Raw genomic sequence first — 15,588 nt, 5'->3', positions numbered from 1 at the left:
TTCGTGTTTATACGTCAATATACTTGAGTTCGCCTCCTAGTGCCATTCTGACGAACCTGTTCTCGGTTGATTAGTAATTGTTCACCTTCCCTTCGGAGATAACAAGCGTATGCCTTAGCTATAAAAATTCCTTGTAACAGTGATGCTTTTTAAACTATCGGTAAATTACGTTCCGTCGTGAAAGGCCGCTAAAGTGGGTATGTGCTAGAGGAATGGTGCAGGCCTTGCTACACAGTACGCAGCCGTTGCGTGCGTTAAACGGAAGATTTGCTCGGCAATGTGGAACACATGAAACGCTTGCGGAAAAAAAAAGAGGTAGAGAGGTAGGGATACAGGAAACATAGGAAGAAAGCGGCAGGAAAAAAGAATAGAGCAAAGACGTATAGTTATAGGAAGACAGCGAAAGACAGAGAAAAAACACAAAACAAGGCAGAAAGAGAATTGTGTAGAAGCAATGAAAGATAGCGAGAGAAGAGCGAAAAACGGGAAGGAAAGAAAGAAATGAAAAAAGTTCTGCAGCTTGCACTAGTGGCGTAAGGCTGAAGCATACAGCGATGCTAGTGTTTGACTTCACTCAGTTTTGCTATAGTGATGCCAAGCTCTCGCTAGGGACACTGCAATATTCTACTCTCCTCTTTTGGTCTGTCCCCCGCACTACGAGCTTGTCACATGGTTCTGACGGGAGCATGTCACGCGACAGGCTCCTACGTAGTGTTGCGATTTGAAGTCTGTGACTATCCATTGCGCTATGTTACGTGATCCCAGGGAACCAACTCTATACTTGTTCGGTGCTGTTACGCGGTTTTATTGAGGCGACTCAATGTTACGGTATACACGCTTTTTTGTGACGCGACTAGTCTCATTAAGTAAATACAGTCCCGCGACAAGCGTATATAATATACGGGATTTTCAGTCCGTTGACAAGTTGTTGGGAGACGTTACGAGACCTTTAGAAATGGGACAGACTCGCCCGTCATAGTTAGCGCATCAAACGTCGTAAACGTTGAGCCAGATGGTGTGAGAACAAAGAAGATGAGGACGAAGCAAGCGCTTAGTGAATCATTATAATTACTTCTCGTGTAACCCTCCACAATAGCAAACTGAAAATAGTTGCTGTAAAAAGAACGGATAGAAAGAAAATATGAGAGACAGACAGAACAAGACAAAGAATGAAAGAAGTAGAAACAATACATACCATTCAGCTCCACTCTTGCTTATGATACAAGGTTTCAACATATATACGACACATGGTGGTGACTTTTCTCACCTGCACTAAAACCCTTGCCGTATGAACAAACCACATAATTATTAAACACACCGTAACAGGGTGCTCCGGAAACCTCGACCACCTGGTGGCAGTTAACGAAACCTAACAAGTCAACATTTTCGAAATCTCTCACTACAGCGTTTCTCTTAATCACATTGTGGTTTCGGAATGTGAAATTACAGCTAACATTATTACTAAGGAAACGCCAATATAATGAGTAAATATAGATGGACGAATAAGTCGAAAAATGCTAACATTCCATTACTGTAATAGTTGTCTGATTGTAAAATGTTAGGAAGTGAAAAATCCAGAAAACAGAAAAAGGTATAGGAAAAAAATGTCTATTAAACTGGCCGACCTCCAGGATTTTTATGGGGCGAAGTCCCTTATGTCGTGGGTCTTATGTCCCTTGTTGTCATAGTAGCCCACTGCATGTCAATAAAAATGGTGTCACAGCATATTCACGGAGTAAATGATAATCAGTAGGGCGAAACGTGCACCTGTCGGTCCGCGCGTGCGTATGTCCGTCTGTTCGCTTCAACCCACATGGCGTCATTCACCTCGTGGATATGCCGTGATTTTTTTTCCTCAATGAGTATTGCTTCTTCACAGTATTGTTTCTTGCAGATTATGGAAATTCGACTGGTGCATTTTGCATATAAAAACTCATTTGTGCAGGTTTCACGTTGGAAGTCAGTACGTGGTGTTCTTATGCGATTTCCATTCAGCGAAGGAGGCTCTCTCACATGATGCTCTACTCAACCGTCCACCGCAATTCCCTTTTAATGTGAATGAACATTCGCAAGGTATGTATATACGCAATATAATGAGAATTATTCCGCTTAGGCCATAGCAAGTGAGGCGCATGACGAACTCCCGCGCCTAGCCGTGTCCGGGGAAATTGGGATCTTCGGGCTTGAGCCGACGCCGGATGTTTGGACCTTTAAGACCTCCCGGCAGAGGCAGCACACACCTTTGGTCCCGGCTTCACGTAGACGGTGCCCCTTATTGACCCACCCAGGGCAGATCGGCTGTCGCCTTTTTCAGTCTCTGCCTACATTTTCGTCTTTTTCTCCCACTTTGTTTCTTGTCTGTCTACTTTTGTCTTTCCTTTATTTCCAGTTGTTTGTGGCGGCAAGTTTTAACCTTGTGTAGTTACTCAACCTTGAGTAGTTATATTTGATTACAGTGTTAATGCACGGCTTGCATCTGCAGCCTTAAGCTCTTATGTGCTTCGGCGTACCCTTATATGTCTCCATGGTGCGTTGTGGCGGTCGCTGCCGAAAAACCAAAATTAATATGGGAACGCCTGGCTTTCCTTGTCTGCTTGATTATCTACGTCTAAAGAGGGGAGGCAGCGATGACCTTGCATGTTTCAGCCAACCCAGACTATTTTTTTTTTGAAGTGCCACGCTAAACGGTGAAAATTCAGAATAACAAGCCAGACCAATCTCCTCATTCGTGGTTGTCGAATCTCGGACTGAAGCCTTTAGCCCAGGATACAAGGTTACTAAAAGCTTAGCGGTGACATTCTGCTTGAGCTACCTGAAAAGCACCCCTTTTACCAACTTGTCCGTATCGCGACATTTGGTAATGTTCCCATTTCTCCTTCACGTGATTGATCAAGAAACGCCTCACCCTGAGTCGTCTCGGAAACACTCCTGCTTGAATTGTCAGAACAAGAACATTTAGAAAGATGGAAAGCGCATAAAGTCACAGCATATCGACGGAGTGAATTATGATGAGTGGGATGGAGCTTCGGGTGGTTTTATTGATAAACCGTAAATCCTCCGTCCTTCCTTCCGTCCGTTTGTCTGTCTGTCTGCCTGTCTGTCCATTCGTTCGTTTGTCTGCACCTGATGAGCGAGTCATAGAACAACTAGGCGGTCACATACCAAGAGAGACAAGCATGTACAGACTCACTGCTTTAGAAGCTTCACTCTTAAAATAACATCGTATCCCACTAAAGCAAAGAATTCCTGCATGAGAATCAGTAATGGGCCGGCACCGCCGCGGCGGTCTAGTGGCTAAGGTACTCGGCTGCAGGCTCGCAGGTTGCGGGTTCGAATCCCGGCTGCGGCGGCTGCATTTCCAATGGAGGCGGAAATGTTGTATGCCCGTGTGCTGAGATTTGGGTGCACGTTAAAGGACCCCAGGTAGTCGAAATTTCTGGAGCCCTCCACTACGGCGTCTCTCATAATCATATGGTGGTTTTGGGACATTAAACCCCACATATCAATCAATCAATCAGGCCAATATCTTAGGAAAGGTATGAATGTGCACACGAGTGCAGGGCAACACCTGCAGAATATAAATAAGCTTTGACGCAAGGAATATATTGCACGCTTTTGATCTCGCAAAAGTGAAAAACTCTCGTCTGTGCCATGTTGCCACCTTTTCGCGGATCGTGGTTATCGCAGCGGTCCAGTGTAGGCCACTGTTATGGTAGTTATCTAGAGCCACACCAAGGTATCTCATAGGGGTCGCATTCCAAAGTACATCTGAGAATACCGAAAGAGCTTGGGCCCACATATCTAGCCATAACTCTCTATTTTTATCAAAAATTACGCCGGCGCCAGTGACTTCACAAAAACGTAGTGTTGACTGCTTTTCGAACGCTTGGTTTATCAATGCAAAAAAAAAAAGGCATTGCCATCTGCATAGGCTAGAACTTTAACTTCCTCAGCATCATATTGGTAGCCTTTTATGCTTGAATTTAGAAGCACGATTGAACATATTGATTTCAATAAATTTAAAAAAGCAAAAGCAAGAGCAGAAATCCCTTACGTACAGATGAATTTAACTCTATTGGAAATCGTGCTATTTACAATTAGCCTGATTGTGCACTTTTTATAAGAGTGAAATACCATTGCCCAGTAAATCATCCAACTGCAGGAGTCTTAGGAGCCAAAACAAAAAAGCATGATGTTTATTTATTTATTTATTTATTCGTTTATTTATTTATTTATTTATTTATTTATTTATTTATTTATTTATTTATTTATTTATTTATTTATTTATTTATTTATGCTGTCAACCCTCGCTTGAGGGTCATAACAGAGGGGGAGTACAATAGTAAGTACAAACAGACAACCGAAGCAACTGGCACTCAAATAGCAATGCACATAAGATACCGAAATTGGCAGTAGTTCAATTCAACCACGACCAAAATAAGCATCAATTACTTTGTCAAAACATTGCACATCGGTACTATTAGCAACATGATGGGGTAAATGATTCCATTGTTCGATAGCATCCGGAAAAAATGGGCACCGAGAAATGTCAATGCGAGCGTTGAAATGTTTAATGGGGGCATCATGATTTAATCTGGCGCTTCGTTTTCCGGGATGGCGTATGTACTCGTCCTAAGGTATTTTTAATGTCCCTTGCATTACACAATATAACACTTTAAGTTTTCGTTTTTGTCTTCGAATTTCCAGTGGTTCTAAATTGCTTGAGTTGAGCATGTCAGTTGCTGAATCCCGCCTTCTATATCTAGAGGGCACAAAACGTACGGCGCGCCTCTGAATACGTTCTAACTTGGTAATTAAGTGCTCTTGGTGAGGGCTCCAAACCACGGAGGCGTACTCCAGTCTATGTCTAATATATGTTTTGTATGCAAGCAGCTTAACGTGTTTCGTAGTTTTACGCAACTTCGCTCGACGATAACAGTTTTTTAAATGACTGAGAACAAGCTGATTCAATATTACCGTGCCAAGTTAAGATGTTCGTAATTGTCACCCCTATTTTTTAAAATATGTTGTTTCACAGAGGGTGCTGCTCCCGATGCTGTACTAAAATTTGAGAACATTTTTATTGGTAATTTGTGCATAAGTTGTTTTAGGTGAATCTGCATATCCCATTCGCGACACCAAAATTCCAAATTTTCAAGGCACTTTTCAACTCAAGCTGATTGATTGATATGTGAAGTTTAACGTCCCAAAACCACCATATGATTATGAGAGACGCCGTAGTGGAGGGCTCCGAAAACTTCGACCATCTGAGGTTCTTTAACGTGCACCCAAATCTGAGCAAACGGGCCTAGAACATTTCCACTTCCATCGAAAATGCAGCCGCCGCAGCCGGGATGCAATCCCGCGACCTGCGGATCAGCAGCCGAGTACCTTAGCCACTAGACCACCGCGGCGGGGCTGTTTAACTGAAGCTTATTATCAGTACAGCTTACAGGCATATAAATCAATCATCAGCATAAAGTTTCATCTTAACAGGTGGCTTTAGAATAATACTTATAACGTTTATGTACAATAAAAAAAAAACAGCGGTCCAAGAACGGACCCTTAAGGCACACCAGAAAACACATCTAGCGTAGCTGAAAGACAACCATCAATCCTCGCCACTTGCTTGTGGTTACTCAAGTATGCGCCAATCCAATTTATAATTTCATCCCTGAATCTCATTTTTCCTCACTTTAGAAAGCAGCTTAGTGTGGTTGACAACATCATAAGCTTTAGCGAAATCGATGCAAATTGCATTAACCTGTTTGCGTTCGTCTATAGCAAAACTGAAATCACGAATCGTTTGAATCAACTGTGTCGCTGTGGACTTGCCGCTTCTACATTCATGCTGACAGTCATTAGGTAATTGATTGACGTCCAAGTGAACCATGGTATGCTTTGCTATAATATTGATACATAACAGCCGCTAAACACGGCTGCATGAAGGAGGAGGACGAAGTGAGTTTTTGTTTGATGCTGGACTGGCGCCATCTTTCTCGTCGAGTTCGGTGCGCTGTAAATAGATTATTAAACAAGTTACTCGTAACATTAATGGCGGAGGTGGATGACCCCCGTACCTCGATGGATTCGCGCAGCGGTCACACCATCGGCGACCTTTCGATTGCTTCGACTGCTGGGACTTCCTCTACGCCGCCCTCATGAGTCTAAGCCACCGCCTACGTCACACTCCCGCACCTCCGGGATCCCGGAACTTTCTCCAGTGATGGTACGAACGATCTTGACACTTGGCTGAACCGGTACAAGCTCGTCAGTGCAACTCACCGCTGGGATCCCACGCTCATGCTCGCCAATGTGCTTTTCTACCTGGACGGCACTCCCGAACATGGTTTGAGAGCCACGAAGCCGCCATAACGAGCTGGGATCTCTTCAAAGAAAAGATACGCAACCTGTTTGGCGATATATCTGGTCGTCAGCTCGCCGCTAAGAAGACTCTTGCCACACGGGCCCAGTCTTCTACAGAATCCTACGTCTCCTACATTCTTGACATCTTGACCTTCTGTTCCAAGGCCGACCAGTCCATGTCGGAAGACGAAAAGGTTAACCACGTCTTGAAAGGCATTGCTGACGATGCTTTCAACCTGCTGGTTTTTAACGTCTCGAGCATCGACACCATCCTTAAAGAATGCTGACGTCTCGAACAAGCTAAAGCCCGCCGCGTAGCCCGAAGCGTCGTGTGCCTTCCGAACACAGCGGCCACTTCTTCGTGTGACGACGCCTTACACCACGCCCCTCGTTGTGACAACCTTACACGCATCATTCGTCGAGAAGTCGAAGCAGAACAACCAGTAGCCACGCCATTACGGACGACGCCTGTGCCTTCCCCGACCACGATCTCTTTGATACAAGCCGTCGTTCGTCAAGAGCTATCGAATGTCGGCCTACATCCTGTTCCTACCGTGTACTCTGCTGAGCCTTCTTATCGTCCCCCTTCTGCTCCTCGCATACAAAGCAATCCGTACGAATGACGTACTCTTGATGACAGGCCCATATGTTTTAACTGTCGACGCGTTGGTCATATCGATCGTCACTGCCGCAGCCGCTGGGCTCCACCGTCCCATTATGCACCTCAGTATCACGCCACTTCTGTTCACCAATCTTCCCCATCACTTTCTCCATCAACACCAACCACATTTCCCGCTCCTTCAGCACCTCTGAGCAGACCTCGCTACGACCGGTCACCGTCTCCTGCTCGTCGTCAGTCCCGGTCGCCCCCACAACGTCATGCTGCCTCCCCGACCTATTCGCAGCACCTCCAACCGGAAAACTAGGCCGTGCAGCTTCTGGAGGTGGAGCTCTGTTCACGACCTTTGTAAGAAATCCTCGCTTAACGTTAACAACGAACCAGAACCTTGTGGACGTTACTGTCGACAATGTTCTTGTCAGTGCATTGATAGATACTGGCACGCATGTGTCCACTATGAGTGCTAACCTTCGCCGCCGACTTTAAAAAGTTCTCACGCCCACCCTCAACCGAGCTGTACGAGTCGCCGATGGAGGAACTGCCGCAATTCTTGGCATGTGCTCTGCGCGAGTGTCTATTGGGGAGGGAAGCACTGCCGTTCTCTTCGCCGTTATCGAACATTCCCCTCATGAACTTAATCTTGGTATGGATTTTCTAGCCACACACTCTGCCTTCATAGATTGTTCAGCTGGCTCTCTCCATCTCGATATACCTCTCTTTTTCGACCCGACTAGCCCACCGCAAACCAGCCTCTGCTGCATTGATTTCACGCGCCTCCCGCCTAACTCTGTCGCACATGTCGACTTATCCTCCACGCCACCAGTATCTGATGGTGATTACATGGTGGCCCCGATTCCTGCCGTGATGCTTACGCATGGGGTTGCTGTGCCACATATGATTCTGATGATTACGAGAAACCGCACCTTCCTTCCACTGGTGAACTTCTCACTCACCACCCGAATTCTACCACAAGGTATCTCCCTGGCCAAAATTACCGCTCTCCAAAGTGACCCTGTCGAGCCCTTCAGAGTTGACGATTGCGGCAGCTCAGTTAGTGGTCCCACTCCATCACGTTCTTGGGGCGCCGACATCGAGCGACTGGTGTCATCGGACCTCACGTCTGAGCAAGCTGCAGCGTTTTGCCAGGTTCTTGAGGGCTATCGTGGCATTTTCGACTTTGTCAGCAACTCTTTAAGTCAAACGACCATTGTCACTCATCGCATAAATACTGGCCATGCAAGTCCCATTCGCCGACGCACCTACCGTGCCTCTGCGTCGGAGTGTGCAATATTACAACATGAAGTCGGCAAAATGCTTGTGAAAAACATTATAGAGCCTTCATGCAGCCCCTGGGCTTCTCCAGTCATCCTTGTTAAAAAGAAAGATGGAGCATGGTGCTTTTGTGTTGATTACCGTCACCTCAATAAAATAACAAAAAAGACGCTTATTTTTTACCTCGCATCGACGACGCGATCGACTTTCAACTATTGACCTTCGGTCAGGATACTGGCAGATGGCCGTCGACGAGATGGACCGCGAGAAGACCGCATTCATCACTCCTGATGGCCTCTATCAGTTTAACGTGATGCCATTTGGTCTCTGCAATGAACCAGCCAAATCTGAAAGAATGGAGGACTCATTGCTCCAAAATTGAAATGGTCCACCTGCTTGTGTTACCTTGATGATGTTATTGTCTTTTCGCCCACATTCGACTCGCATCTCGATCGTTTGTCAGCTATTCTAGACGTTTTTTTGCCGAGCCGGACTCCAGCTTGATGCCTCCAAGTGCCACTTCGCTCGTCGTCAAAATTTCGTGCTTGGTCACCTTGTCGATGCCCAAGGCGTGCGTCCAGAGCCAGAGAAAATTCGCGCAGTCACCAAGTTTCTCGTTCCGAGGACCATAAAGGATGTCCGCAGTTTTGTGGGGTTGTGCTCATATTTCAAACGCTTTGTTAAGGACTTTGCGACCATTGCACGTCCCCTCACAGACCTCTTGAAAAATACGCCTAGTTTATCTGGGGCCATGACCAAGCGTCATGGTTTTCGAAACTTACGGCACTGCTTACAGCGCCACCGATCTTGGCTCACTTTGATCCATTAGCCCCAACCAAGGTTCAAACGGACGCCAGTGGGCACGGCATAGGAGCTGTGCTATTGCAGCAACAACGGGGACACGACCGTGTTATAGCCTACGCAAGTCGACTGCTATCTCCAGCCGAGCGCAACTATTCACGGAGCGCGAGCGCCTCTTCTTGTATGGGCAGTCGCCAAGTGTCATCGTGCACGGGCGCTCATTCCGTGTTGTCACGGATCATCACGCGCTCTGCTGGCTAGCCTCCCTGAAGGACCCCATGGGACGTCTCACTCGTTGGGTCCTACGCCTTCAAGAATACACGCTCTCTATAATGTACAAAACAGGGCGATTACATCAGGATGTGGATTGTTTATCCCGCTACCCTGTTGACGAAGCAATCGATACTGACGCTCTCACGGACGTTATTTCCGTGTCGCAGATGCTTCTTTACGAGCCATCATTGACAAACTGGAGTCAACGCCTCGCGACCCGTCTCTTCGAATATGTTTGGTGAAAAACGGGATCCTATATCGCCATAACCTTGATTCCTTTGGATCAGACTTACTTCCTGTCATCCCAGTGCACCTGCGTTCCACTGTCCTGCATCAACTTCATGACGCTCCAATGACGGGCCATTTGGGCGTTTCTCGCACATGCGACTGGGTACGGCGTCGGTTTTTTTGGCCTGGACTTACCCACTCTATTCAACGCTATGTCGCCGCTTGTGAGCCCTGCCAGCGTCGCAAAACGCCATCTGCCCTCCTAGCCGGCTACGTTCAGCCGATCGACGTTCCCAATGAACCTTTCTTTCGAGTTCGTCTCAACCTGTTGTGCCCTTTTCCGCTCTCCACAGCCCGGAAATAAATGGTTTGCTGATGCCACAGACTACGCGACGCGGTACGCAATCACACGAGCACTCCCGACCAGTGGCGCAACCGACGTTGTGGACTTCTTGTTGTAAGACATAATAATAGTGTGCACGGTGCTTTCCGCCAACTTCTCACCGACCGTGGCCTCACTTTCTTATCAGCTGTCGTTCATGAAACCCTGAGGGTTCGCCATACCAAGCACAAATTTACTACTTCGTACCATCCGCAGTCAAATGTCCCCACGGAGTGCCTTAACAGGACCCTAACCGATACGCTTGCCATATACGTTGCACCAGACCACCAGGATTAGGGCACTCATTTGCCGTATGTGACGTTCGCCTACAATTCATCTCGTCACAACACTGCTGGCTATTCGCCCTTCTATCTCCTATATGGCCGGGACCCAACTCTACCCTTAGACACTTTACTACCTGCGGCCACTGAATATGCTGGGGAAGCCATTGCCCGCACTGACCACGTTCGCCAAGTCGCCCGTAACCGTGTACAGGCTTCACAGGCGCACGAACAGCTCTATCATCCTCACCATAGAAACGTGCACTTTTCCCCGGGTTCTCTAGTGCTCCTCTGGTCACCTACTCGGCGTGTGGGACTGTCTGAAAAACTGTTGTCGCCCGACCCTGGACCATTCCGTATCGTTTGCCAAGTGACAGACGTCACGTACGAGATTGTTCCAACCGATCCAACAGTCATCGTCAGCTCCAAGCGACACCGTTCACGTGGCTCGGCTAAAGCCCTATTACCCTCCTGCGACATCATCTGCGTATATTTAGCTCCAGGACGGTGCTTCTACCGCCGGGGGTTATGATACATAACAGCCACTAAACACGGCTGCATGAAAGAAAAGGACAAAGTGAGTTTTCGTTTGATGCTGGACTGGCGCCATCTTGCTCGTCGAGTTCTGTGCACTGTAAATAGATTATTAAACAAGTTACTCGTAACATTATGCTCCATAACTTTGCAGCGAACCGACGTGTGTGACACAGGCCGATAGTTGCTAATAACCATTCGGTTGCTGGCTTTAAACAAAGCTGTGATAATTGCACAGGGCCAATCCTGTGGAAGAGAGTGAGTTGCTAAAGATTTCTCGAAAATAATACCAAGAAAGCATAATACCCATTCTACGTATATTTTCAGAAAGGCAGTTGGTATTTTGTCCGGGCCGCTAGTCATTTTCGCATCCTAATTTAGTAACCGAGAAATTACACCTGTTTGATCAAATAACAAGGGTTCTGTAGGAAATGCGCATGAAGAATGCACGTTGCTATCGCCACGCACGTCTGACGGCATCGTGAACACCGACTGTAAAATCCTGTTGAACTTGTCTGCTATCTCAATCTTTTGCGTCACAGTTCTCGATCCGGCAGTGATCTGTTCAATTTTTTCCTTTTCTACCGCTCATATAAAGCCAGAACTTTTGAGGCGCACTCTCAAGGAATTCAGCGAGGGTATGTTGGAAAAACTCACTCTTTGATTCGAACAAGGCTTCTTTTAGGGATTTACGAGCTTGAGATTGTTCGGAAGTGTTCCTGCTTTTTTTCCGTAGTCTTTTAATTTTCTTTTCATGTGAATTATATTCCTGGTTATCCATGGGCTGCATTGTTTTACCTTTTTAAGACGAGATGAGATGAATCTATGTACACAGGTGTCCACGATTGTCTTAAAGCGATTCCATAATGTCTCAACGGATTTATATGTTGAGGCGAACTGAAATACGTCGAAAGCAACTTCTAAGAAATCTGAAATTGAAGTGTCATCCGCTTTTGCAAAATTTTTATTTTTACACGGGATACAGACTTTGAGCGAGCAATTTTCTCTGTTATAATATTGGTAACAACTTGCCGGTGATCAGATATGCCCTCTTCCACTGACATCATGTAGTCTTCCAACTGGCTTGATAAGAACACAAGGTCCAGCATTGACTTGGTTTCAGTAGTTATTCTAGTAGATTCCTTCACGTTTTGCGTAAGGTTGTGTGAAAACAATATCTTTAAATCTCCGCTTGAAGTTTCGATATTACCAGGCGTCAAGGTTTCCCAGTGAGTACGAGGAAGGTTAAAATCACCAGCCATTATCAACTGTGTGCTATAATTTATATTGTTACAGAGAAAAGTATTTAGGTGATCTAAAAATTTAGGCGATGTAGCGGGGGGTCATTAAACGGCTCCAATTCGGTATACCAGGTTTTCGTCAGTTATCTTACACCATACGGACTACTGTAAGGTGTAATCAATTAGTACTGCACGAATTTAAGATTTCACGACAATCGCAACGCCGCCCCCTCGAGAATCTGGATCCCATCTGAACATAGTGTATCCTAGCGGAAAAATGCAGTCGTTTGATACGGCACTGCTGAGCCACGTTTCTCTTATTATTACCACGTGAGCAGAGCGTGATAATGACTATAGATCAGTCACTTTGTTTGGTGTGCAACGAGCATTTAACAGTATGAGAGTTAGCTATGATGATGACATGAAGTATATAACAAATTGGATTTACGAATTTTTAAGACGGAAAATTTGATTGCTCCCTACGAGGTGTTTCCACACCGAAGTATACCTTATCAAATGCTTTTGCAAAGTATATTTGAAGGAGGGATATTAGGTCCATGCTACCATCAATACACTCAATGACTGACCGTGTAATATGAATGTTTGTCTGTATAGAGCGACCTCCAATTTCACATGTTTGGTAGTCTCCTACAAATTTGTAACTACTGTCTGTACCCTATTTGTCAGCAACTTCGCAAATATGTTGTAGTCGACGTTACATACCTATGAAAGCCTATATCCGTTAACTCTCTTCATTGCTTCAGCATCAGTACTTTTCGGGACCGATGTTGTACAATACTGGTAGAAAGGAGGAAGTTCACCACGTTCATATGCCTCTTTAAAAAGTTGCTCAAGGAAAGGTATCAAAATTTCCTGAAATGCTATGTAAAATTCACCACTAAGGCCATGTGGGCCAGAAGTTTTGTTCTTCTGCAACGTTATTATTGCAAATCTAATTTATTCCTTTGTTATGGGTCTATCTAGAGTGAGTCTGGATGGGCCCATAAGTGAGGCACAAGGGCAATGAAGTCGTCAGCCTCTTCCTTGCAGATAGGTAACATTAAGCTAATCGCTTTAACATCACATGTAGTTAAGGTAATAGAAAGAATACTTTGCATTAGAATTATGAAGTTCTTAACAGATAATGCAATACTCAGTGCGTGCCAGGTTGGATTTAGACCAGGTTACTCTATATGGTGGGCGCACGTTTATTAACAGGCTCGTATAAAGCTTGCTCGCCACAGACGACCATATGTGGCCCTAATAACCCTTGATTTAGCCGAGGCATATGATAGTGTTGAACATGCTATTCTTATCAATGCCCTTGAAGACCTGATATCCTGACAGTATATAACAAATTGGATTTACAAACTTTTAAGAAAGAAAATTTTATTGCTCCCAACGAGGTGTTTCAACACTGAAGTATATATAGCCAAACGAGAGGTTCCTCAAGGCTCTGTTCTATCACCAGTGCTATTTAAAATTTTGTTAAGTTCAATACCACTGAGTGATAATGTACAAGTATATGTATATGCAAATGATATTGTCACGGTAATAAAATCAGTGCAAGTAACAGTGTAGCAAACAGCAAAATAGCTTCGATCGAGCAGTGCGAGTTCGTCGTCCTTTTCTGCTGACCAAATCTTTCGACACGCACAAGTAATGACACTAGCCACGCAACAGCCAGACACCTACTACATGCTCGTGTCAATTTTGAGCTTTTTGCATCTGACTGTGATATTCATTTACTAAATTTGACTTTACAGTTCTATTTAGCAACATTGGAAACCTGATTTTAGAAAAATCAATCAAACCATTGGACGTACCAGTTACTATTTCTCTTGAGTACCATAAAGAAATATTTCCCCAAGTTAACTGTAATAAATATATGACTGTATTGTACGATCAAAAACTGAGCTGGCGTGATCACATTGAACATGTTAAAATAAAGGCTACACGTGCTGTTGGGATGATAGGTAGGCCTGGCCGCCTCCGTTCCGGTCTTCGCAGAGATACGCTGATCATGATTTATCGCATGTACGTTCATCCGATTCTTGAATTCGGATGTGTACTCTGGCGAACCAGCATACAAAATAAACCGCTTGATTCTTTTAGAGCGGGAAGCTCTTAGAAGTTGTTTAGGTGTGCCAAAATTCACAGCTAACTATGTTTTGTATCAAGAAGCTCGGATACCCACTCTTGCTTGCAGATTCCGTATTTTAACAGTTTAATTCTATTTAAAATTTTTTGAATACACTGTAAGAAGGCGACAGTTTGTATTCTTTGCCGAGCCCGGTAGCTTTTTCAATGAGCATAGGTCTTGTGTATATAAACCCCAAGTGCTATTTGTTCACACTTCTATATGCTTTAAATGCTAATATATTCGAGATCACACCATCTTGCAAACCAATCGGCCAAGTGCAAATAGAATTGGACGATACCTTCGCAATGAACGCTAAACATTTGCCCTCTAAATAATTTATTGGCTTATAAAAAGAACACCTGTCTCAATTAAGTACTAACATAGTATTGCAACGGATGCATCTATGAGTGGCGAGAAAGCAGGTGTGGGTATTTTTTCTCTCTCATTATTTTCTTCAGTTTCATTACGCCTCCCAGATTATACACCAATTTTTGAAGCGGAATTAACGCTCGTTATACTAGCTCTTCGTAAACTTCCTACGACTCATTCGACAGCTTTGATAGTGAGTGACTCGTATTCCGTGTGTAAATTTTTATCATCGTCGTCGGCATCAGCAGTACTAGAAATAATAAAATCATAAATCTCAGCAAACATTCCTTTATTGCAAATTATATGGCTGCCAGGCCATCGTAGAATATTTATAAATGAGATAGCTGACACACTCGCGCGAGCATCCCTTGATCTTCCGATTGTGCTAATCATGCATCTCACATCTTATGTAACAGCAGCGAGGTTCGGAAAACTTTTTCTTCTTGAAGACTCATCAAAAATTACGATACTGAATCCAGATATCTCGCACCTGCACTTCGCATGGAAGAATAAATGGTGTCCCACGCGTAAATTGGAAGTCTAGATCTATAAAAAAATTACATTGCCGTGTACCACCTTTTGATTTCTGCTTGAACAGGTCTAGTCTGGTGCCATCCCCTCTCTGCCCAAGCAGTAGCGAACCCTAACATATCTACCATATTCTTATCACATGTCAGTTTCTAAAATTAAAGAAAAAAACGTTTCAATATTTTATTAAAAAACTAGGAATATCGCTTACTAGTCCTAATACTTTGTCTTTTGGGGCCACTTCATTAAGACACAGTGAGAGGAACATCTGCGGGGCTCTCTGCGAATTCCTATGTAACACAAGAAGATTACATTGCTGAGCCATTGATGAGCTCTCAATTTTTACTAGCCAATCTAACATTTATTATTTAGCCAATACACTCTAATAATTTAACCTTCAGAAGAATTTCATATAGCGATTACACCTCAGATATTCAACCAATTTTGTTATGTCTCTTGTTTCCCTTTTTTCACAATGTGGCAAATCATTTCAGTCAAAACAAAGTAATCCTATTCCCCTAGCCTGGATAACCTAAAGGTATTGACTTGCA

General features: G+C 44.6%; 1 protein-coding gene across 2 annotated transcripts in view; it reads left to right on the top strand.

Moving 5' to 3' along the window:
- LOC142804145 (cytochrome P450 2J6-like) overlaps positions 1 to 15,588 on the top strand; it is a 94,775-nt gene that overhangs the window by 15,372 nt on the left and 63,815 nt on the right. For both annotated transcript variants that reach the window (XM_075890749.1, XM_075890748.1), the window contains one exon: positions 1,946 to 2,073. In XM_075890749.1, coding sequence (XP_075746864.1) covers positions 1,946 to 2,073 — 128 coding nt within the window. The remainder of the gene's footprint in view (positions 1 to 1,945; positions 2,074 to 15,588) is intronic.

This window comes from Rhipicephalus microplus, chromosome 3, assembly GCF_043290135.1.
Source record: "Rhipicephalus microplus isolate Deutch F79 chromosome 3, USDA_Rmic, whole genome shotgun sequence".
In the NCBI taxonomy this organism is placed as follows: Eukaryota; Metazoa; Arthropoda; class Arachnida; order Ixodida; family Ixodidae; genus Rhipicephalus; species Rhipicephalus microplus.
This window is presented reverse-complemented; position numbering and strand designations above follow the sequence as displayed.